Source organism: Talpa europaea (genome assembly GCF_964194135.1).
Source record: "Talpa europaea genome assembly, chromosome: 12".
Taxonomy (NCBI): Eukaryota; Metazoa; Chordata; class Mammalia; order Eulipotyphla; family Talpidae; genus Talpa; species Talpa europaea.
Window position 1 is genome coordinate 99,445,345 of NC_140079.1, and position 23,775 is coordinate 99,469,119.

Sequence of the window (23,775 nt, forward strand, 5' to 3'; positions counted from 1 at the left end):
ACTCTCTGTGCCTCGGGGACGCACACGCTGCAGAGTTTCATTTACCAGAAGGCCAACAGCACAGGAGGCTTTACACCCTGCCCCCTTCTCCTAGACACACAAACAACACTGGGACTGAAGGTCTCTGGAGGGTGTGGATCCTCCTGGAACATGACCTTGCTTAGGAGCTGATCTCCCACCCCAGAGAAGAGAAATCACACATCCCGGCCACTCTGCAGACAGCCAGCATCCCAGCAGAGAAGGCAGCCCGGCATCCTTTTGACCTTTGTTATTCCTTAGACCTCGTGTTGTACATAAAGAGAGTACAATGATGTCAAACAAATTCCAGAAGAGAAGTATTTATTGCTGAATCTAAATCAAAAAATCCATACCTGCTATAATGGCACTTCAAAGGAAGATATACTGTATTTACCAGCTCAATCAATACTAAATTAGCTGGGATAAATATTTCCAACTCTACCAGTCTTAAGATGAAGCCTGCTATTTAGAACCCTGTGTCTTGGGAAAGACAAGGAAAATTTTGCTTATCACACAGAAACGAGACCCGGGAAGCATTGACAAGCAGACGCACGTACCCTTAGCTGATCTCTTTCACAATTCATCTGTTGTCTTGAAACCTACAAAGAAAAGCAAAGGGGGGGACATAATCAGAGGCTGCTGCAAAAAAAACAACATGAAAGGGGCTGGAGAGTTACTGCTCATCGCTGGTTCAGAGCAAACACAGGATTAATTAATTATGCATTTATTTTTTCTTTGGGTGTGAGTAGCCCAAGCTGCATTTGGAGTTTCGACCTTGTGATCCACACACACAATGGCTTTGAGGCAAGTCTTGAGGAGGGATGTGGAGAGGGTGTGGGGGCATGTGCCCCTCAGGTGTGAACCTCCTCAAGTCTAGCTAGGGCAGGCATCAACCCTGAAGACCCCCTCCAGGTGGGTAAGGACAGGCCCCCGACTCACATGGGTCCTCTGCAGTGGGGGCAGCTGCCATGTCAACCATACCCCTTGGCCAGTGGGTCACACTTCACGGTCCAGTTCTGATCACAAGGCAGTGAGTTCCCATCCGACGGTCAGGGGAATTTGTAGGGCAAAGCTTCCATCAGGGAGAGCTTCCCTGACACATTTGTGTGTTTTATTTTTTCTTATTAAATGTATTTTAATTTAAAAATTATTTTATTTAATTGTGTGTGTGTGTGCAGAAGAGCTGGGGTATAGGCCAGAGTTGGGGGGAGGTGAGAGGATTCACCAGAGACAGAGTGGGGAGCAGAATAGGTGGATCTACTGAAATCCACTGCTGAGGGGAGCAGCGGGGAGACAGGGAGTCTGCTGCACCATGTGGGTCAGCTCCCTGGCCGGGGATCAAACTCAGGCCATGGTGGTGGTAGCGCTGAGACATAACCTGTAGATCACCAGGAAAGCTCCCCTGATCGATTCGTGAGCTGAGGGCAGCTCAAGAAGTGAGATTCCAGACACACACGCCAGCCACTGGTCACCACACCACCAACATGGGCTTCTGAAGGTCAAAGGTGCTTGTCGAGAGTGACCGTGGCTTGTATTGTCCAACAGGAGAAATGACTGGGGCGGATGCTGGTGGAAGAGAGAGGCCAAAGTGCATTCAAGCTCCGTGGACATGGGCTACTCCACTTCATCCCAGTAAGAGATCGCTGATGCCTCCATTTGCAGTTTATTCGGATAGTTCAAGTATATTTTGCAGCCAGTGCAGCAACCCCTGACTCCTAGAATCTGTTGCAAGTTTTTGAAACTTTTGCTAAAGGATAAGAAGGTTTAGGAGCTGACTTTTGATGTATATTTTATGCACTTTGTATTGAAAGTTTCTTTTTTTTAACTTACTCTAAAACAAAAACAAAAACCAGAAATGTTACTTAGGATATGCCAGAGTCCCAAGTCTATAAACTGGGGCTCTGCTCTGCCCTTGAACCCTAACTCTCAAACACCTCCTAAGAAGATAAGCAGAGATACACACAAATGTTCATTTGCATGGCAGGTAATGTCGGCGTTATTTATGAAAGTGAACACTGTAAATATCGCGATGTATAATAAGGGGAAATTAGAGACTAAATCACAGTGTGCCTTCAGGACGGAGAAACGGGCAGTGCTTAGAAGCAGGGACATGGGAGATACTCAGCAGGCATGAGTTTGTTTTTAAGAACGGAAGCTGCAAAGGCCCCCCGATGTTACGGTTTATAGCTTGTGTTCAAAGGACAGTGAAAGAGGCTGTTCAAGAGGAGGAAGAGAGAAAAGCGAAGCAAGAAGAGAGGGCTGGGGAGAAACAATGCAAAATATTCGGGGGAAAACGGGTAGCATTCCATAAAGGCACAAATGCACACACGGGGAACTTGCTATAGGTGCTTTCGGGCACGTAAATTCTTCTTCCAGAAGGTGTTCCGATCTGCAGGGGGCAAACCCCAGAGAGGGGAAGCAGCCTGTGGCCACCAGAGCAGGGGAGGAGATTTCCCAGGTCCAGTTTCCCTTGGGCAGATGAACAAGTTCCCAAACTAGTGAAGGTGGCACAATGTCGCGAATCTAGTTAATGTCCTAAATTGTTACTTTTCTGAACTGGCTAAAAAGGTAAATACTATTTTCTGAACACGCATGCAGAGGGCTTTGGTCCTGGGTGAGACTGTGGGAGCTCCCTGCCTCCACACCCCACGCAGACCAGGAGGCCTCTGGTCACCCAGCGGACATGGCTGGTGGAATGGGGGACATGACCAGTCTCGGGGCACCGCCCATCCAGTGGGGGTGTCCCCTGTCCCTCCAGTGTCCATGGTGCAGACTCGAGGCAGCCCAGCCCCGACTAGACTTCCCCGTTCTCAGAGACAGGGCGTCTCCTCTGTGATCCCAGAGCTGTGGCCTCGGGAAACAGGACAAAACCCCATTTTTTCTGTCTGCCCTTTTGCCACATGGTCCCAAAGGCAGGCTCACTGGAACGGCTTTAAAAGCACTTTTTTCTTGCTGAGGATACAAAAATGGGGAGTCTGAGGAAACTAAACAAATACATTGAGTATCTCGACAAAGCGTTTACGAAGATGACCAGTCCTACCGGTCTCGGCCCTGAGCCACCCCGTGTTCATGTGACTTAAACAGACACACAGGGTTGGAGAACCGAACCGGACAGACGACCTGGATCTTAGGCTGGCCCAGGGGCACACACAGGCCAGGTCAGCTCCTACTGAGGAAGCTCCGACGGCAGATCTGCCGGCAGAACAGGCCTAGAAGGAAGGTGGGAACTTTCAGCCTGAGTTCAATTAGAGTGATTTCCTGCTAAACCAGAGAGTCAACCATTTCCACAGGATTGAAACAAGACCCACTGCTGTCGAACATAATACTCAGTGCACCAAGGACACAACCTAAAGTTACTCAGTATTCAAAGAAACAGGCAAAGGTAAACTCACACAGGAAAAGACATTAAGACGCAACACGGAGGTGGCATGGAGGCCGGAATCATCAAATAAAGATTTGGGGCAGTTATTATTAAAATGCTCCGACAAGTAAGGACAAACACAGTTAAAACCAATGGAAAAATACGGTGTTGGCAGAGCAACAGAAGACAGGAAGAGGAACCCAACAGAAGGATTAGATCTATAATAATAATCTAACCAAACAAAACCACTAAATGAGTTCAAATGCAAAATGGAGAGAGCAGAGGAAACTCAGCAGGTGTCAGTTCATATCAATGAAAAGTATCCAATCTGAAGAACTGAGAACAAACTTAAGGCAGGAAGAAAGGAGCGAGGGACTCGGGGGGCCTGTAAATAGTAGAGAAGAATCATACCATTCACATCACTGCGATTCTAATATCGATCAAATTCTCTTTGGACAATTTATTTGAAGGAATAATGACTGAAAAATCCCACATTTGGCAAAAGACACAAATCCACGCATTAAAAAAACTCAACGAACTCTAAAGAGGTCCAAAAAAGTCATACCAGACAAAATCAAACTACTGAAACCTTAAAAAAAGAGTTGGAAACTGACGCAACACTTGTAGGGAGCAACATTCAAATAGCAGTGGGTCTCTCCTCTTAACAAACAACACCCAGGAAGCCAGAAGTAGGGCGCACACTATTTAAGTACTGGAAGAAATGAACTGTTGATGCAGAATTGTAAACCCAAAGAAGACAGTTTTTAGAAATGACAGTCAGATATTAAGGAAGCTAAGCAGGTGTTTTACCCTTTAGACCTGCTCTGAAATCGTTGCCATGGAAGTTTCCAGACAGAGGGTGATCCATGATAAGTAAGAGAAGGGAACTTGGAACATCAGCCTAAAGAACAGCAAAAGATGACAAGTTTGTGGATAAATGAGTGGGAGCGGAGAGCCTAGCATATCCTCGGAGTGTCTTTAAAATACAGTTGATGGGGCCTCCCTGGTGGTGCAAGGGGTTAAGATGCAGCGCTATGAAGCAATCGACAGCTACTGCAGCATAGTTTGATCCCTGGCCGGGGAGCTACCCGTGTAGCACAGAGGACCTCTCCTGTCTCCCCACTGCTCCCCTGAGCAGTGGATTTCAGTGGATCTGCCTGTTCTGCTCCCCACTCTGGTGAATCCTCTCACCCCCGCCCCACCCGCACCTCTGGCCTGTACCCCAGCTCTTGCATGCATAAATAAATATTTTAAAAATAAAATAAAAATTACAAAACTGACCAACAAGATGTTGGATGTGTAAGTCTGCAGTGCGTGAGATAAGGCCAAGGGCATAGGTGGCAATACAGTCCCACCTTCCAAGGGGTGAGACTGAGGCATGCAAACCAAGAGTCCTATGTGTGTGTTGCAATCCTTAGAGGAGCCGCTTAGAAAAACCTTCAAATAGTGATGCACCCTGAAGCGAGTAGCTGGAGCTCCATTTGCAGAAAAAAAAGGAACACCTTGACCTAAAAATGACTCCCAATGATCACATATCTAAATGTAAAACATAAAATGAAATGGGGGATGCAATTAAAGGGTGCTGGTAATACATTTTTCTTAATGTTTTTCTGTAGTTTTCAAATTATCTTTTGGGCCACGTAGGGCACTTGTAATCAGGAAAGTTTCATATCCGCGCCCCACCAAGATATAGGTGTAGATGGTGGTGTAATAGTGAGGGCTTGCGTTTTCATTAATTAAATAAGTGCTCTAATAACAAGATTCATATGTTTCACGTCTGTCTCCAAAAATAACCAGGGTCAGGCCTCCTGGGTTTTGCAAGGCGTTAAGTCTCAGCACAATGAAGCTCTCCACAGCCACTGTGGCATGAGTTCGATCCCTGGCCAGGGAGCTACCCACAGGGCGCAGCAGACCTCTCCTGTCTCCCCGCTGCTCCCCTCAGCAGTGGATTTCAGTAGATCCACCTGTTCTGCTCCCCGCAATGTCTCTGGTGAGTCCTCTTCCCACCCCCTGGCCCAGCTCTTGTATGCATAAATAAATAAAAATAACATCTTAAAAAAGAAAGTCACCAGAGTGTCTCACACCCACAGAAGCACAGAGGTAACGTGTAAGACAAACACAACCACCGAGCTCGACACTGGGCGTGAGCCCTGTGAGATGTCCCCATCACCAAGCCCCCCCACACATATCCCACCCTCAACAGGGGCCACCAGTTTGGTTGTCCTTCAAGTGAGTGCGATTAAGGGAAATGAGATGTGAAGATAATAAAAAAGGACGTTGGAGCCATCTCCGTAGCGGGCCTCATTGCCGTTGTTGCTGTTTTTCCTTAATGTGTCTGTTAGGATTTCCTACACAGCAGCCCCTGTTGTCCTGCCCACATTTTATTAATAACCTCCTGCTTCTCCTTTGGGGCCATGTTCAGATGCCATCCATAACATCTCGGGGAGCTTTCCCCCACCCTTTCTGCAGCTGCTGAGCAAGAGCAACCCCAGCTATGCAAGAGGGCAGCCCCCACCGCGGGCCTGGGTTTCTGGGTGCTGGCGTGCCTCACACGTCACTCCCAGCACGCGGAAGGGCATTCCGCAGCCCCCCAAGTTCTTGCTGGACATGACGAGGCTCTTACATTTCCCCACATAACCGTTATGGGAACGGTTCAGAGAAAAGAAGTTACCTAGAACTCCTTCTCGTCTGTTATGAAGAAAGACCCTCTGTGTGCACCCTCTAAAAGCCGGCCTTGAGAAAGATCTTAAATGTACACTTCACTAAATGTCATTTCATTTGGAAACGAACATGTGATGTGTTTTTTTTTTTTCTTTCCTCCCATGGCAGTAATGCACAAAACCAATATATTTTATAGCCTAAATGAAAAAAGGGAAAGTGGATGGTCTGGTGTTGCTCCTTTAAGATGCTTCCAGAGAATCAAATACCACTCTCCATAGGCTGCCAAGTAAGCACTTATGAAAGGTTAGAAACTGAAGCAATAAACTTCAGCGTGAAGCCCTTTGCTCTCCTGTCTGAATGGGGTGTGTAGAGGCAGGGATTCATCTTCCCCCACCCCCACGCTCCTCTGCAGACAGGCCGAAGGGTCTTTCCCGTCTCCTCCTGACTTGGCATTCTGCCCTATCTTTTCTCCCTGCTCCACGCTGAGCCTGTTACCACTCTCATCCCCTGCCCCCAACATATACACACTCCCCTGGCTAGACCTGCCAGGAAAAGGGCTGAGTCTCCCTCAACTTTCTTTTCCTAACAGCCAGGATGATGTTTGGGATCCATCTGTCTGTCTGTCTGTCCACGACGCATTCCTCCAAACAGCCCACAACTCAGAGGACTATCAGTATCACCAGTATCGTCAGAAGCAAAAGGGTTAAATACATAGTGGTCTGTCTATGGCGATGGTGGGAAGACATTTTCTAGTAAGAGTCAAATTGTAAATGTTTTGACTTTGGGGGCAATTGGCTATAATTTGCCAACTTTTGATCTATCTACACTCTGGACCACGAGGGTGTCCCTGATAGACACCCCATAAAGGGTGTCCCTGAGAGAATGAGAAAAACCAAGAAAGTTGGACCAATATTTAAAATAGGATCCAATTAGTTGTTTAAAAATCTGTACACATACACCCACCGACAAATACCCATCTTGACAGGGAAAACATCTAGATAATAAATTTCACACAAAAGCACAAAAAATATGCCTTGGGAATGAGAATGGAGACCAGAAAGTGATAAGGATGTTTTCTTATTTTTGATTTGGGTTTTGTGTTTTATACATAATACAAATGCTGCATGATTTCAACTTCACACAGTGTGCACGCAATGCCTCTGCGCATTGTAATCACTCGCCATCACCAGAATATAATTTAAATAGCTGAGTTCCATAGTGATCATAATGATTAAAAGACAATGGCACATAGTAGGTCCTCAATGAATGAAAGCTATAACTCCCTAGAGTAGCAGAACGGTGCATCCCAGGTTGCTGTCTTGGAAAGAGTTCAAGCTCGATTTTGAAGGGAGGTGATGTACTTGAGCGTGAATTCTCTTCATGGGAAAGTAAAAAACAAAATCAAGAGAAAGGGTGGTCTGCCCACCCTCTTTCCAGCTTCTTCTAAGAAATGTTTATGATCAATCTGGGTTATGAAGCCTTGAGTCCCTGAATATAATGCAATCCATCACACAGCTGTACTTAAGCCTGATGCTTTTTCCAAATGCGTTCTCCAATGAAGTGTGACCTCTAATTCCAAGAAAACGGAAGCATTTGTGTCAGAGAAGCAAATCTATATCTACGCCTTGTTGTGGCTGAGATTTCATTTTGGTAGAAGGGAAAAAAAAGGGTGGGGCCGCAGTAAGTGCTCGGAGTCAGGAAAAGACGTGAGGAATATCCCACTGAAAAAAATGGGCACCCCAAATCTCAGCAATGGGGCTTGATGAATTAGCTAGATTCTGGTTGTGTGGTACAAATGAAACGCATGTGAGAGAATAACCAGGGATCCACTCATCTCTCCCCTGTCAAGTTCACCTTCACCTCAGGGAGAACCAGAATCTGCTGCTAAAATCTTGCTTGATGTTGTAAGGCTGCCAACTTTGAGGGGGTCATGGGGGTGGGGGTGTGAGGGAGGGGAGAGACAGGGGGAAGAGGTGAGGCTAAGTGCTCCTTGGGGAAATCCAACAGGCACCTTGTTCTATATAAACTTGCACAGAGAAAACCTAAGACTGAAGTGTTAGCCCATTAAATTGATAGCTGACAATACTCAGGATAAGTACTTGGGGTACTTATGGCATGTGTCTCGAAGTCTCACCACTTAGCATGCTCAGCACTTAGTGGCCTGTGGTTGGGAAGGTGCAGGCACTGCACAGCAGTTCATGAGTAATGCTTCTCCTGCCACCCCTTGGAAAACCGTATCATTTGATGATATTGGCACTTACATCAAGAGCCTCTGTTCTGGATGTAAGTCACGGTGGAGATTCAAGTGGTAGTTATCTGATTAGAGGGGTGTCAGAGGTTAGGATGCCTGCAGAACTGGATGGAGCCTCAAATAACAGGGTTTAAGAAGCTGTTTTCTTTGCAGGAAATGCTTTTTACACTTGCTCTGCTATGCACCCACTTGTTAAATACCCCATTAGCGATAGAGCAGGTCGAGCCAGCTCTGGGACGAGGTTGTCCAGGCACACAGATTAGACAGGGGCTGCAGCAACAGGCAGCCCTGGCCAGGACCCCTCAGCCTCCCACATCCCCTCTCTCAGTGTTGTGTGTTCCAGGCTTGATGCTGGCGTTGCTGCGGAAGGATCCCTGGACGAGGAGGAGTCTGTTGCTCCGACAGGTCCCGGCTTCCCCAGCGAGGCCACGAGGTGTCTTTGCATCTGATAACTTGCAAGGTGGGGACAACGTGTGCCAGTTATTTATTCTAATAATAAACCATTACCCCAGGCACATTTTTATTCTCCAGATTTAATAAGGTATTTTGTGAACCGAGGCAGAGCAGGGAGGGAGAAAACAATTGTGGTTATTACGCAGATGATTTCTATTTGTCTCAGATGCAGAAGCAATCACCATTTCTTTCCTTCATAACCAAGGGTTATAATTGTCCCCAACCCCACCCCAAGCCCCATGTTCAGTCCAAGAAAATGTGAGCAACACTCGCCAAATAGGCAGGGGAAATACAAGGGTTTGGTGCTCTTCCCTGAACCAGGCTCCTGGACCATCACCCCCCTCCCCATGTGCAGGATGGGGATGGCTGGCGAGTCCCAGGTGGCAGATGACATGCCTGGCACGTGTCTGCTAGGTGGGGGTTACGTTCTTGAGGTGCCTTCACATTGAGATGCTTTGACGAGACTTGTTTTTTTCCTTTATGCTCAGAGGTGGCAAAAGTCCAATGATCATCTTATCAGAAGTCGGTCATTTTATAATCTGAATCCCAATTGATTAGATTCAGCAGAGACACACGGGCCATGTGTCTCTAGCGGCAGAGACCGAGAGCCATCTTTCACACAGCGCTTAAAAGGACAAAGGCTAAAGTTGGGTGTCCAAGGTTCAAGTCTCAACACCTCTACGCTTTCTCAGCTCAGGGACCTTGTGCAGAGTCCACACCTGGCCTGCCTGGGTGTGGTCACAGGTCTGAATGAGCTCACGTGTGCAAAGCGATTCGAATCACCCCAACAAGCCGTGAAAGCAGAGACGTGAACCCCAGGTCTGTTTGACATCACCTTGTGTTCCTGTAGAAGCTGCCAATCGACTGAGCCTGCCCTGTGATGTCCTCAGATGTTGGGCAGACTCCAGTAGTGAAGACCCATGTTCTGTAAAGTGGCCTCAGGCTGGGGGTTCTTTTGTGCTGAGGCATCACACGTTCATAAGCCATGGAACAACCCCTTACTATCCGGAAAAAATACAAAGCAAAACAGCGAGGTGAACTAAGTCCCACTGGATCAATTTTCTGGACAAGAAAATAGGACATAAATGGTTTCCAGGTGAAGCCAGCCCAGGTGAGCGGCCCCCACGCGGGGGCTGCGGAAGGGAATCGTTACCGAGTTATACAGGTCTCTCCATTCCCGAGTTCTGTGACTTTACAAAATGTCATCATTTAAGACACAGAAACAGTCCCATAGCTGGAGAAGCTCGCGGGGTATTCATTTTCTAATTTTCCAGCTCAGTTGCTGGCAAGGGTGCCCTGGATGGCGCTGGCGGTGGTGGCTGCGTGTGCGCGCCACGTGTTCGCACTCTTCCTGGAAAGCTTCACGGAAGGAGCCCTGGGAGACATATGCTTTGTGAAAAAATGAGCTCTTAAAACCCTAAACTTAAAGAATCTTTACTGGCAGAAGTAGTTCATGAAAGTTGCGAAACAATGAGGAGGCGTCCATGTAAATTGCAGGCAATTTAGAAGGAGAAAGTAGGTCACCTGGCTGTTTGCTTTGTCACCATCGGTATTAATTAGACACTGGAAGTAATGACTGAGCTCAGAGAGCTCTTCAGACTTAAAATAATAATAATAATAAACCAACAGAGCACAGCTTTACCTTCGGAAAGAAAATATTTTCACAAGGAGCGTTCGGAAAGAACCTGAGTGGGAAAACCTTGCAATTAAATTCTGCAAATGTGCGCTGAAATAATCCCAGGGGAAGTCTTATCTGTACTTAATATTCAAATAAATATTCTTTTTGTGTGCAGTGCATTCGATAGGGTGCATTTTATTTCATTTAAGTGTATAATGCAATCAGGACCGTGAGGGGTAATCACCGGGAACAGGAGCCAAGGACCCTTTAACTAGGATAAATGGGCGGGCCCGGTCCTGGGTGCAGATGGAAACCTAGGCGCCCAGGAGACCAGGACGCCAAGTTCCGTTTCCCCGGCATTGTCCTACCGGATCTCGGGCTCCAAGGGAGATGTGGGACTCCAACTGCAGCCCCCAGACCCACGCCAGGCCAACTGAGTCAGAGTCTGTGCGTCCCGGACCCCAGGCCTTGAAGGCCCTTGCATCCCGAAATGTTCCCAGCTCCGGCCTCCTCCCACGAGACCGGGCGTCTCTGCTCCTCCGTCCCCCTGTAAGAAGGGCCTCTAGTAGCCGCTCTGCTGTGTCTCCATGCCGTGAACCCCAAAAGTCAGCCAGGGGAAGTCTCCATGGCTTCCCAGAGGTCTGGCTTCGGTGTTTCTACAAGTCTCCTCCTCCCTCCCTACCCCGCTTCCGGCCCATCGGCCCATCTTTCGAAGGGCCTAAGGTCATGGTCCAGCACCAGCTGGGATCCAAAGAAAGGGGAGAGGGGAGGAATCTGAGCTCTGGTGCTGCCCTCAGATACCCCCAGGCTCCGGTTCCGCAGAGCTGGATCCTTCCCAGGCACCGCTCTGCCTTCCCTCCCCAGCACCTGCTCCGTGCGGAGGGTGTGCTCATGGCAGCGCCCCTTCCTGCAGATGCGGGAACTGAGGCTGGGAGGGACTGGCTCACAGACCAAGTGGCAGAGCCAAGGCTTAGCCCGGAGAGCCCTCATCTACTGTGCCCCCGGCCCCCCAACTTCCCAGGCTCCCCTTTGTCAACATCTAGGGCAGCGCCCCCACGTTGTCCCGTGCCACGCCAGCCCAGCCTCCTTGCCTCCGTGGCCTTTGCCGACAACTGTGCAGCCGCCTGTGCTGAACTGTCTTTACCCAGAGCTAAGCAACCCCTGTGCTCCGCGGCGTCCCCCAATTAAAGCCCATGTGACTTTCTGGTCTTCAGGGAGGAGTTAGGGTGCAGCCCCCGCCCTGTAGCCCCTGAGTTCAAGGCGGCAGACATCACATGGCCAGAACCTGCCCTTCCCTTAGGATGACCCCCAACCAGAGCAGACACACCCCAGTGAGGACACTCCTCGCCCAGAGCAGGCGCCCCCACTCACCGGCCCTGAGGATGGTGGTGACTCTCCTCTGCCTCCTGAGGACAGGACAGGGCAAGTCGTGCTCTGGGGTTGTGCAGGCTCTGGGGATTCAGCATTGGTCCTGCCGACTCACCTGACCCGCCAGGTGCAGCCACTGCCCTGCCCACGGAGAGGCCCTTCCCCAGAGGTGGGCAGCCGCTCCCGCCACAGCCAATCCGCTCCAGAGGTTAGGGAAGGTTTAGCAGGTCAGCTGGCAGGCCTGGAGGCTTCCGAAGCCTTCTCCCTTCCTGGGGAGCCCCGCTGGGGCCCCTCAGAGGAAACCCCCCCCAAGGCAAAGATGGTGAAAACAGAACGACTTAAAACTGAACAATTTGTTCTCTGGAATTCTTAGAGGCTCTCCCCTCTGAGTCCATCAAGCACTTAGTAGGAGCTGGGGTGGGGGAGGGGAGCATGCTCCAGGAGCAGATGGAACACAACAAGAAAGTTCTAGAATGGGGAGGCCCCCACATTGGAGCAGGCACATTTGTAATTTGCTCATGAACTACGGGCTTTAACCTTTACTTTTTAAAGCAAATCAGGATTGATTTTTAAAAAGAATGTAACCATCCACTTCTGAGCAGGCACCTGAGGGAAGGACAGGTGGTCCTCGGGAGCTGCCGGGAGCCACTGGCACCCTGGGGCGCGCAGGAGGGTGTTTCCTTCCCCAGCCATGAGCCAGAGCCCCACGGCTGCTCCCACCTCAGTAATGGCGCTTTAGGTAATGAGGACGCGGTCCAGCCCCCTCGGCCCCTCTAGCAGGCGCTGGCTGGAGCCTCCGTAATGACACTAATGAGCAGAGGACCGAGGCCGCCAAGGATGGGGCGGTGGCTCCGTGGGCGTCAGGCAGGTGAGCAGGGACCACAGGCCAGACAGGACACAACTCTCTGCCTTCTCGGGGCCGCAAGCAGTACCGGGCGCGCTCGGGACCCCCGAGGACAGCGCATGAGCTGGGCGGCCCCAAATATCCCCCTGTAGGGGTCACGCCATACACCTGCGGGGGCTGATACTCTGTCCCGGGCGTGTGGCTCAGGGAGGTGACATGCCCAAGCTGACAGAGGATTTATGAGGTGCTGGCAGCCCGCACTTTATAGGGAAAATTGACTTCTTTCCATTTGCTGTGAAAATGGTAAAGACCCTGATATTTTCTCTTTACTACCTCACGCCCCTGTGTGTTTTGCCACACACTCTCCGCGACATTTCTCAATGATTTTGCATGCGGGTTTTTCTCTAGTTTTGGGATAGGAGTCAAGGTCAACTACTTAGCCTGACGTGGAGCCAGAGCTCCCTAAGAGAGTCTCGCCCACCTGACTCCCTCACGCCTACTAAAGATGAGTCCATCCTGAACGAAGATGGCTTTTCTCGTTTTTTTTTTTCCTTTTTATTGACATGCCAGCCACTGTTTTATTGACATTAAACGTTACACCAATTTCAGGTGTGTGTCATTAAAAGTCAACATGTGACAGTCCACAGACCAATCCCTTCTCCCCCTACAGCTGGCCCCTCACACCCAACTTGCCCACCCCGCTAGGAAGGGGTCTGGTAGTGTGTCTGCTTTTTATTTAGTTCATCTGTTGCTTTGGTTTGTCTACACCCACATGTGAGTGAAATCATCTGCTGCTTGTCTTTCTCCATCTGACTTATTTCACTACACCCTCTAGGTCCACCGTGTTGTTACAAAGGGACGGGCTTCACCGCTGGACAGTGTAGGGTAAGGTGACAGCATCAGGCTTTTCTGCTCTCCCGCCATCAGGAGAGATGATGGATCCTTGCGGTCCCGAATGCAGGCCTGATGGCGGGCACCTGGAGTGGGGGGTGGGCCTAGGGAGATGGGATTCACCTGGGCTGAGACTGGGCTTTTAGGGGCAGCGTCACGGGGACGCCAGGAGAAGCAGAGACGCAGAGAAAGAGCGAATGGAAGACCCATGAGGGGAGCAGAGAGAAGGCCGGAGAGCCCAGAAAGAGTGAAGACTTGCTGGGGGCTGGGAGGTCTGCCAGCCTCCCGGCCCCCCAGCACCCCTGCCTGCCGTGTGCCTGGTAAATCCCAATAAAAGACCTGCAAAAGCCACTGAGGGCTCCAGGACTCTCCCCTTTACCCCGTCTGCTCGGGTCATAGTAAAGCTGCTCAGTGTCCATTCCTGCCCCCTACAGCCAGCTGAGTGGGAGTCCACTCTTCTCCATCCAAGGCGATCACGTTGGCTGATTCAGAGACAAGGGTAAAAGCCCCAGCCAAGCACTCCAGGCCCTCCAGATGACGGATCTCCTCCCTCTCTGCTCAGCCCAGCAGCCCACCAGTTCTTCCTAATGCTTTTTAGAATCTAATTTTGATTTCGGATTTTTAGGGATTACCTTAGCCTCCCTCCGTGAAGCTCAGCTGGAGAAGAACACAGTCATTTAAACCCTCACCATGTTGTGGTAGAGGAGCCTGGAGCTTAGATCACAGACCTTCCCAGGAACTCAGAACTGGGGGATGGAGCAGGGACCTAATCAGATCTGACCGATGCCAGAACCTTCTCTCATAAGCCTTTGCCACGCTGTGTTCTGCATCAATCACACGTCTGCGCACCTACCCTTCCACAGGGCCGTGGCCGAACCCCACACTCCTGCCCAATTTTCTCAGGATATCGCGTGTTCTGATAATTCAAGGGGAGTCAAGAACATAGAGATGGCCTTTGGGAGTACTTCACAAATGGAAGGCACCATGCTGCTTGGTCGGGTGGTTTTTAAAGGTGTGGACTCCTTGTGATTGAACGAAGAGCTTATGATGATCAAGCACAGGGGAGAAAAAATCCATCCCATCCAACCCTCGCCCTGCGCCGAGGTGGAGCAATTTCAGAGCAGCCCATTTACGCCCAGCCAGAGCATGAACTGTGTGCCAATTTGATTAGAAAATGGCCCTGTCTATTAGAGGGAGAGCCGGACTAATGAATCTTGGAAATGGAAAAGTCTGTCTATCCTTCTTCAAATCTGTAAGCCAATTATTATATCGGATCTTGACTTCCAATATTTCTGCAGGCTTCTAGGCAGTGAATTTGTGCCAAGCAATAGGAGAATGAGGAACCATGTTTCTCGGAGCTGCGAACACTGTTTCTGTGCTGAGATTAAATAAAGCTTGCTTCTCCCTCCCTCCGTGTCTCCCTCCCTCCCTCTTCCCTTTATATCTTTTCCCTTTCTTCCCTGTTTGCCTCTTCAACACCAAGAAGTACAGTCTGCGTTACAAAAGTGAAGGGAGAAACATCTATTCATTTTCCTGGTGAAATCAAATCATCCAACTATTCTTCTTCCATCTGGACAGCTTTGTGATCACGTCTCCTGCACACGCACTTCTTGAAAGTGGGCTTTGGGGAATCCACTCCATGCATGCTCATCTCCAGGTTGGGGTTACTGAAACACACGATTAGGGGGCAGAGGAGACTTAGCTGGAGCACGGGAGGAAGGGCAGTGGGGAGATTTGGAGCAAAATCTCTAGAGCCACATGCTCGGATTTGGTCCTGGCTCTGGCACTGCTAGTTGCTGACCTTGGGCAAGTTACTTAACCGCTCTGCCCCCTCGAGACCCCATCTGAAAAGAGGGGGCATGGACAGTGCCTGACTGAGGTTCGTGTGGGGCCAGATGAGCCAATGGCACTGAAGCCCTGGGAGCGATTCCGGCACAGAGGCGGGATTATATAACGCTTGTTAAATAAAGCAGATGCAATTAACTCATCCAGAGAGATGATTCATCTTCCCTATTAATTTCCTCGTTTATTAATTGAACAAATATGTGTCGGTGCGTGCCGTGTGCCAGCGAGTTAGAGGAGACACAGCTCCTGCCTGCAGGACACACCCAGTCTCTTAGCAGGTGGAGGCTTCCAGCAAAGAGCTGGGGAGGCAGCGTGAGACCCCACCGGGGCCTCAGCCCATGCCTGGCCGGCTGGGCCTGGCCTGCTGGACAGCTGGGCCTCTGGCCCCCTCCCTCTGGGGGGCATCTGCCCTGACCAGGGGTGATGCTGCGCTGCCCCTGAGCAGGCCCTGCAGCTGCCTGGCGGCCCCAGACCACCATCCAAAGGCCCAGCTGCTCTTCACATCATCCTGCTGGTAGAAGACGTGGCAGCAGGCGCTTGTCCAGGCAGCGGCGCCTCATGCACACGCTCTCCAGCTCTGCCTTAAAGGCAGCGCGGGGTCTGAGGATGGAGGCAGGGTGGCAGACATGCTGGGCCCTCCAGCTGAGGGGTGAGGCCAGAGCATTTCTGTTTGGTGGGTCCGTCTGCTGCTATCGGGGGTGCAGGCCTTGCTTCCCTGCAGGCACCTCTTTGCAGGAACACCTCCCCTAAGCAGAGGGAGAGGAGTGATGCAATGTAAGTACAGCAGTGAGGGTGTGTGTGTGTGAGAGAGAGACACAGAGAGAGAGAGATCAGGAAGCATCTAAATACTCAGAAATACGTGTTGCCCTAAACTGTCCTTTATTCACTTAATTCTACAATTTTGCAAAGTAAATCAAACTCCTTTGCAAAGCCGTCTTGTCAGGGCACACGCCTTCCATTATTCACGAAAGCACACGGAACATGGCTTGGCAGCGAGCCCCAGGCCTGGAGCAGCAGGGGGAGTAGAAGTGGCGCCTCACAGTGGGGGTCATTGCCTCAGCAGCAAGGAGGGGTTCTTGAGAGCCCTTACAATGATCCCCAAAGCTGGGTTTTAGGGGGGCCATGCACAGAGGGAGCACACGGTGCTGACACTTGCACCCTAGCCTTGGCTGAGGCTGCAGGGAGCCACTCGGTCTGCGCTCAGCTGGTCCTGCCCGTCCTCCTCAACCTGGCGGGGGATCCCCACAGCATTCAGGTCCCTGTGGCTCAGGGCGTCCAGAGCGGCCTTGCAAGCCTCTGCTCTGGGGCTCAGGGAGGCCGAGCAGCCCGCCTGCTGGCAGCGGCGGCTCCAGTTTGAATCCCCGCAGCGCCATCTGCTGGCCACCGGCCCTCACTGCCGCGCTCCCGATGCTGGTTGCTCAGCCCTGCTGGACAGCCCAGGGGCCCTGCAGCCCCTCCTGCTCCAGGGCCTCTGAGGAGGAGGTGACCCCTCTGCCAGAGATCTCCCGGGGCGCGCTGCCTCCCATGGGGCGTGAGCCTGAGACACCACTGCAGATCCCTCGCCCCCAGCCCCTGTCCCTCTCCGCTTCCCGCTGTCTGTGTGGCCTCCCGATGCCCAGCTGCCTCTCTGGGCCTCAGACTCCTCCCCTATAAAGTCAGGAGGTGGACAGGGCAGTTTCTAAGGCTGCTTCCAACTTGGGCTCTCTGTGAGGTGTGACATGAGGCCTGCGTGTGAGCCATCCTGGCTGCACACCGGCGCAGTGCCAGGAGGACAGAAGGGCAGCTTTGAACTCAACCTTAAAGCTGCCAGCTAAAGGCTGAACATCAGGAGGGCCGGGCAAAGTGGCCTTTGTGCCCAGGGCGCTTCCCCCACAAGGAGGTGCTGGAAGAAGCAGGCGGGTCCCCTGAACATTGTGCAAAGACGGTGGCAATCCCGTGGACACCCCCCGCTCCCCCAGAAATCAACCCCCTGCCTGCCCAGGTCTTTACAGGGTGAGGAGGCACTTTCCAACATGCACGGGAGTTTTTGCACAAGGGCGTATAATTATTGCCTATTATTAAAAAAAAAAGTGCATGAGAGAGAAGCTATGGATTATAAATTCATGGTAGATTATGTTTTAATGTTCCCCAAACAGAATAATAATTGCTAAAACTGCTTTGGGTATCAAGCTTCATTGCACCGAACTGCACTTCAAGAATTATTATTTTTAAAAATCACTTCTGGTTCCAGGATGTCACAATGTCACAGACAGAGGCTCTCTGTGGCAGACTGTCAGAGTCGCCGTGTCCCTGCGTGTTAAGGTCCGGGGCAGGATACCGGTACCCATATTGTAAATTAAGGTGCAATTTGTAAATGCTTCATTAATATTTATTAAATGATTATTAGATGCTCTTACAATCTTTAATAAGATATTATAAAGCATGTCATTAAAATGCATTAGGAGCACAATCTTAGCAAGCCATGCCAGAGCCTGCTGTTAGGAAATGCCTGATTTTATGATTCTTCCTAAATCCTTCTCCAAGATATGATTATCATGAGGTTATAGAAACTTAAGTGGCTGCTGATCAAATAATCCCCTGGGAGCTTGGGTGATGTCGCCCCATGGGCCTCGGGGACAGCAGGTGGCCCTTGTCATCAACTCCCCCACGTCTCCTCTCTGGCTTTGATCTAGTGGGGACACCTGCAAGGATAGCAAACTTCCGTCTCTGGATGATTAAAAATGGCAGATTCGACATTGTGTTGGGAGGATGCTGAGGCTTTCTTCGAGCTAAGTGGGAAAGAATGTGGTGATTCCTAAGTGGTGGCTCCTGGGTGCCCTGTGGGGACCTGTCACTGTCCATTGTGGCGACTCCCATCTGAAGACGGGCAGGTACTTAGCCAGAGAGCACTGAGATGTGCCGGGATAAATCTTCTGGAGCTCACCATTTGGTTTCCATTTTGGTCGTCTTGTATCCACACACACACACACACACACACACACACACACGAAAGGAAGCTTATTCCTAAGAATAAATAAGGGAAGATGGACAGAATGGCTCTCCAGCCCTTCTGCACCCAGAGGTCTTTCCTCCTTCAGTGGCCCAATCGCCTCTCCTTCCCCTCTGGAAGGTCAGTCACCCCTTCCTACGGAAGCTCCCCATCACACAATTTCTTTTTTTGAACTGACCGCGATCTCCTCCACCACCCCATTTCCATTGCATGGACTGGTGTCCTGGGGTAGCATTCTTCACAGCTCAGATTTGCTGCACCTCCTGCACAAGCATTTTGTGGCCCCCTGACCTCTGGAGGATTCAAGATTCAGATTGTGGGGTTCCAGCCCCAGTTCTGCAACTGCCCAGCCAGGTGAACTTGGGAGCCACTTGTGCCTTATTTGCAGCCCCTGCTCTGCCCTTCAGCCTCGTGGGTGTATTGGAAGCAGTCTCCACCTCTGCTTCTTCCTTTTGTAATATAACCACATAGGCAGTATTCCATTTCATGGCCTGGTCTAACTCTGATCTTCTGTTTGCTTTCATAAAACACAGATAAATTCTCCCAGATTATCCTTTATTCCTTCCCTTTTATATGTACATATATTATTTGAAATAAGTTTAGATTTACAGAAAGTTGCAAAACTAGCACAGCAAGTTCTTAAGTACCCTGCACTGGGCCTCAGAAAGGACAACGTGTGATAAATACTCTAGCAGGAGAAGTTGAGGTGCTCCAGGAAGACACTGAAAGTTCATCTAACCAAGCCTACAGAGTATCATAGGGGACTTCTTGGAGGAAGCAGCATTTCATCAGATACTAGAAAGATGAGAAGTTATTGGTCAGAGAAAAGGCAGGCTGTTCCAAGGGCAGAGAATAATCATACTCGGAGGGGAGGCAAGCGAACAGGTGATATGTGGAACAGCAGACAGGTCAGATTTGCTGGACCACAGAGTGGCAGGTGGATGTAATGGCTGAATCCACCCAAGTGGTTCAGAATTAATGGGGAGTAGGAGTGGGAATTTTCTTTTGTGAGCTGAAGTGGGTGGGCAAAGCTCAAGTTGATGTTTGGGAAGGACTCTTGCCCCATGCCAAAGACCTGCCCAGCCCCTTCCAGTCAAAGGCCCTTCACTTCCTGTCAAAGGCATGCCTGTGTTCTTCCCAGTAGTGAGATATTCTGGAGCACAGCACTGACCATGTGATTCCACCTCCAGAGTGACTGAGTGTCCACTGGATAAATCAGGGGAACCAGAAGGCTGGGGGCCAGAGGGGCCTGCACATGGGCTTCTGATAACCTGTTGGAAGACATGACATCTCTGAGAGAGAAAATGAGTTTGCTCAATCTTTCTCTCTCTCTCTCTCTCTCTCTCTCTCTCTCTCTCTCTCTCTCTCTCTCTCTCTCTCCTTTCCCCACTCCCTCTCTCCCTCCCTCCCTCTCTCCCTCCTGGTCTCTCTCATACACTCCCACACACATCTATGAAGTCCATGAAACTCAGATAAATTTCCTTCTCCAAAGAATTCATTTTGTATGAAAACTTAGGTCCCCTTTCATCCCAAATCTATGTTATTTTACTGAAGCAACAACAGGACAAGACCTAAATGAGGTAAACACACAAGTCATATTATTTCCTAGCTCCCTTCAGTATAGAAAATGAAAGGCATATAAGGAAAGAGGACGGGGTTAGAACAGTTTTATATAAAATAAAACCTCATGTACTAAGGACTCCAGGGATACTTTATCGTAAGAGAATGGGTGTGGATTTCAAGCTCAACAAATATCACCTCTTAGTCTTCACAGCCATCCATATGCACACACCCCAACAACACACAACCACACATACAGGCCCAATATTCAAGCACACACACACACACACACACACACACACACACAGAGCTCTGTTCAAAGAACCATCCAGACAGAAGACTCTAGCCTTCAATGGGGTTAACCCAAAGCATTCTCTGGAGTTTGGGATCTGGGCAGAAATGTTATAATCCCCTTGTAGCCAAGGAAACATCTAGACTGAGGTCTGGTGGAAAGAGTCACTCCTGGAGGCAGCTGCTGGTTCAGAATAACCTCCCAGCACCAAGCGGGCCTCTCTTCAAGAATCCTGGGGCTCCAACGTCAGAAATGGGTGGGAGCTCAGGAGAGCAGACACTGGAGGAGCCCAAGGGCTACTTCAAAGGTGAGTGACAACCTCCCCCTTGCATTTGGTCAGGTTTATTATCGGAGTCACCCGCCTGCCCGCAGAGGAGGGGGTTCCTAATGCACACGTTGCCGGCAATTTGCAAACATGGCTCAGTGGAAGATTTATTTCCTGCCTCACTCTGTCCTCACAGAGCCTATGAAGCTCTAAATTCTAAATAAATAAATAAATAAATACAAGAAAACATGTCTTAAAAAAAGATGGGGGCCGCTCCTCTCCCAGAGGGTGATAATTCATCAGTATTTGTTTGCGAGCCTGCCTGTCGCAGGGCTGTGAAAAGCAAAGAGAAAAGCTATTGAGCATCCCGAAAAGGAAAAGCTTTCCTCACCAAGGTCAAGTATATATCAGCCCTGAGACAAAGCAACACTCATTTCAACCTGAGGCCACGATGCACCTTGACCCCAGCCTCATGAAAACAACAATTTGCAGTGGTCTATAAAACACTGGCTTTACTTTCTCTGTTCTGTTCGCGTCTTCCCAACTCAGACTCCTGACTTGGCAGTATCTGGCTGTATTTTACAGGCGCGTGTGTGCGCGTGAGGGTGTGCATTGCATTCTAAGATTTGGGGCCAAGATTTATCTCATTCTCTGATGGCATTTTATCGTTATTAGAGAGCAGTAAATCCCGGCTCCGTGAGCACCGCATTTAAATATGCACCGCCAAGAGAGCAGGGCGCTGGACCCACGACACGCTATAAATTGCCGTTATTTGGCCTCGTTCTCTACTTGGGCCGGGCAGAGGCCAGCCAGGACTGCACATTTTGTTTAGATAGCTCCTCTTCCCTGAAGGGAAACTTTGCCAACCCTTGAAGCAGATAGGATTTGCTGGCCTCGACTCTGTTTGCACCTTAACAGCTGTTTTGCTTTTTTATTTAGAGAGAACAGGGTTGCCACCATCTGTCTTTTGAAAAATGAGTTCTGCTCACAGCAACATGGAACCATAAAAAAGAGAGAGAGAGGCTGAAGGATGAAGCCAAATGTCATGCTAGAGAGAGGGTGAACCCCAACAGGAGACAGAAATAATGATGAAGCATTTACCAACTGGAGAAAAAAATAAAACAAGTCAGGGCTTCAAGGTTGGGAATGGAGGCTCAGCGACAACCAGGGGGACATGCTCTGAAGTTCTCAGTGAGTGCCAGCAGGGCCCAAATAACAAATAACCTGCCAGCACCCAGAGCTTCGGTTGCTGAAGCTACTCAGAGGGTCCTAACACTGCCCAGCACAGGGGATATTTTAATCAATTGCACTTTGCAGGTAAGCAAAATACAGCCTCAGGACACAAAACACACAGACTTGGTCATGTGTAGCGTGTCCATGTTCTGCTTCTGCATCCACTCCATGACCCCCATCTACCCCGTGCAAGAGCATCTGGAAAGACTGAAGGGGTGATGCCACAAAGCTGGTGCACCGGGCTGGGTGCACAGATATTATCAAAGCATTAGGCAATAGAAGTGTGGTTCCAAACTGTGTGAAATGTGAACCCTGACTTAAATCCAGTCTGCAGAATTCAAGTTCACCACTTAAAATATCTATCTTATAGCCATTTTCTAAAACCCAAGTATTTATTTATTTATTATTATTATTATTTTTAAAAGATTTATTTATTTATTTATTTATTTATTTATGCAAGCACTGGGTGCAGTCAGAAGCGCGGGAGGGTGAGAGAACTCACCAGAGCCAGAGCGGGGAGCAGAGCAGGCAGAAGGACCGAAGGACACTGCTGAGGGGAGCAGCGGGCGGCAGGAGAGGTCTGCGCGCCATGTGGGACCCTCCTCTGGTGGCCGGGGAGCAGCCGGGGATCGAACCAGTGCTGCAGAGGCTGCGGGCAGCTTCGCAACCCAGCACTCAACCGCTGCGCCACCGGGGAGGCCAATAAAACCAAAGTATTTAGGCTAGTTTATATCAGACACTACCCCAGCACCCACTTCCATGTGAATACACCATCAGGGTCTTTTCCCACACATGCTGCATGTCTGGGATAGACCTGGGGGGAGGTAGCTCCTGTTCCATGCAAGGGCATAAGCCAGTGGAGATCCAGCACCTCAACACAAGACTTCAGGTTCACTATAGCAGGAGAAGTGCATGCCTGACACCCCTTCCTCTATGCTTGGTGTCAGGAGTGCCACACATGAGTGCTGCCTACAAGCCACTGGCCAGAACCTGTCTCATGGCCACACCGCTCTGTAATCAGGGGGAAGCCTTGTAACCTTGTAACCACACACGGATAAGCTTGATGAAGGGGCTAATGGTTCAACTGGGTCTTCCCCTCCCTATAGAGAGTTCTTTGTCTGAAACAGTTTTACTTTTATAGATACTGTTAAAGCGAAGCAAATTTGGTATTCCACAAGTCATCACTATGGAATAAAACCTGTTTCTCTTCCTAAATAAAAAATAGCATTGAAAGGAATTACTGGAAATGGGATGGGATGGAAATATGAAAGGTCCACTAGACCCCCGATCATCAAAAAATAGCTTCAAATACGATCCCTCTTTCTTATTGTTTAAAAAGGTTTTTCTTTAAAAGAGGAGATGAATCAAAACTGGGTGTTTGATTGGCTCATAAGTTAGCTGGAAATTCAGAAACTTTACATTTTGCCAATGGGAAGAGCTTCCATCCAAAGCAATCCTGAAAGTTCATATACTTGATGTGGGAACGGAATATTTCTCCCTCTTCCCAGTCTCTGTCTAAAACCTGCTGTTCAGTGTCCTACACGGCAGGAGATTCTGATCTCATAGATCTAGCACAGGAGTCAGGTCTCTGGGTTTTCACCAGCCCCTTTGGGTAACGCTGATGCCCATATTCCAGATCCATCCCATAGTCCAGGAGACTATCTCAGGGATGTAAGGAAACAGCCTCCACGCCCTTTTCTGTAATGATATAATATCTACCCAAAACAATCTGATTGTGATGATCACATGATAAAATGGATATGAAAACCTTTCAGTCACTGTGGCATGATGCCCTTCTTACTGTCACCATGACAAATCCAGGCCACTAATGGTGGGTTAGGGGAGAGGAGGCAAGAACATTGACTTTTTAGCCCAGACCCCAGTCCGTGCTCTCCAGAGGAGACAGAGCCGTGATGAACAGAGTGCAGTGTATCCATACAATGGAGTGCTCTCCAGCCTTATAAAAGAAGTTGGGCCTCCCCGGTGGCGCAGCGGTTGAGCACTGGGTTGCGAAGCTGCCTGTGGCCTCTGCAGCTCCAGTTCGATCCCCAGCTGCTCCCCGGCCACCGGGCGAGGGTCCCACATGGCGCGCAGACCTCTCCTGCCGCCCGCTGCTCCCCTCAGCA

General features: G+C 49.8%; 1 protein-coding gene across 5 annotated transcripts in view; it reads right to left on the reverse strand.

Annotated features, from left to right (window-relative positions):
- The window catches only part of RBFOX1 (RNA binding fox-1 homolog 1), a gene marked incomplete at both ends in the record, with an annotated part of 929,893 nt that overhangs the window by 532,235 nt on the left and 373,883 nt on the right, over positions 1-23,775 (reverse strand). For all 5 annotated transcript variants that reach the window (XM_084251201.1, XM_084251196.1, XM_084251209.1 and 2 more), the window contains one exon: positions 576-617. In XM_084251201.1, the coding sequence (XP_084107327.1) occupies positions 576-617 (42 nt within the window). The remainder of the gene's footprint in view (positions 1-575; positions 618-23,775) is intronic.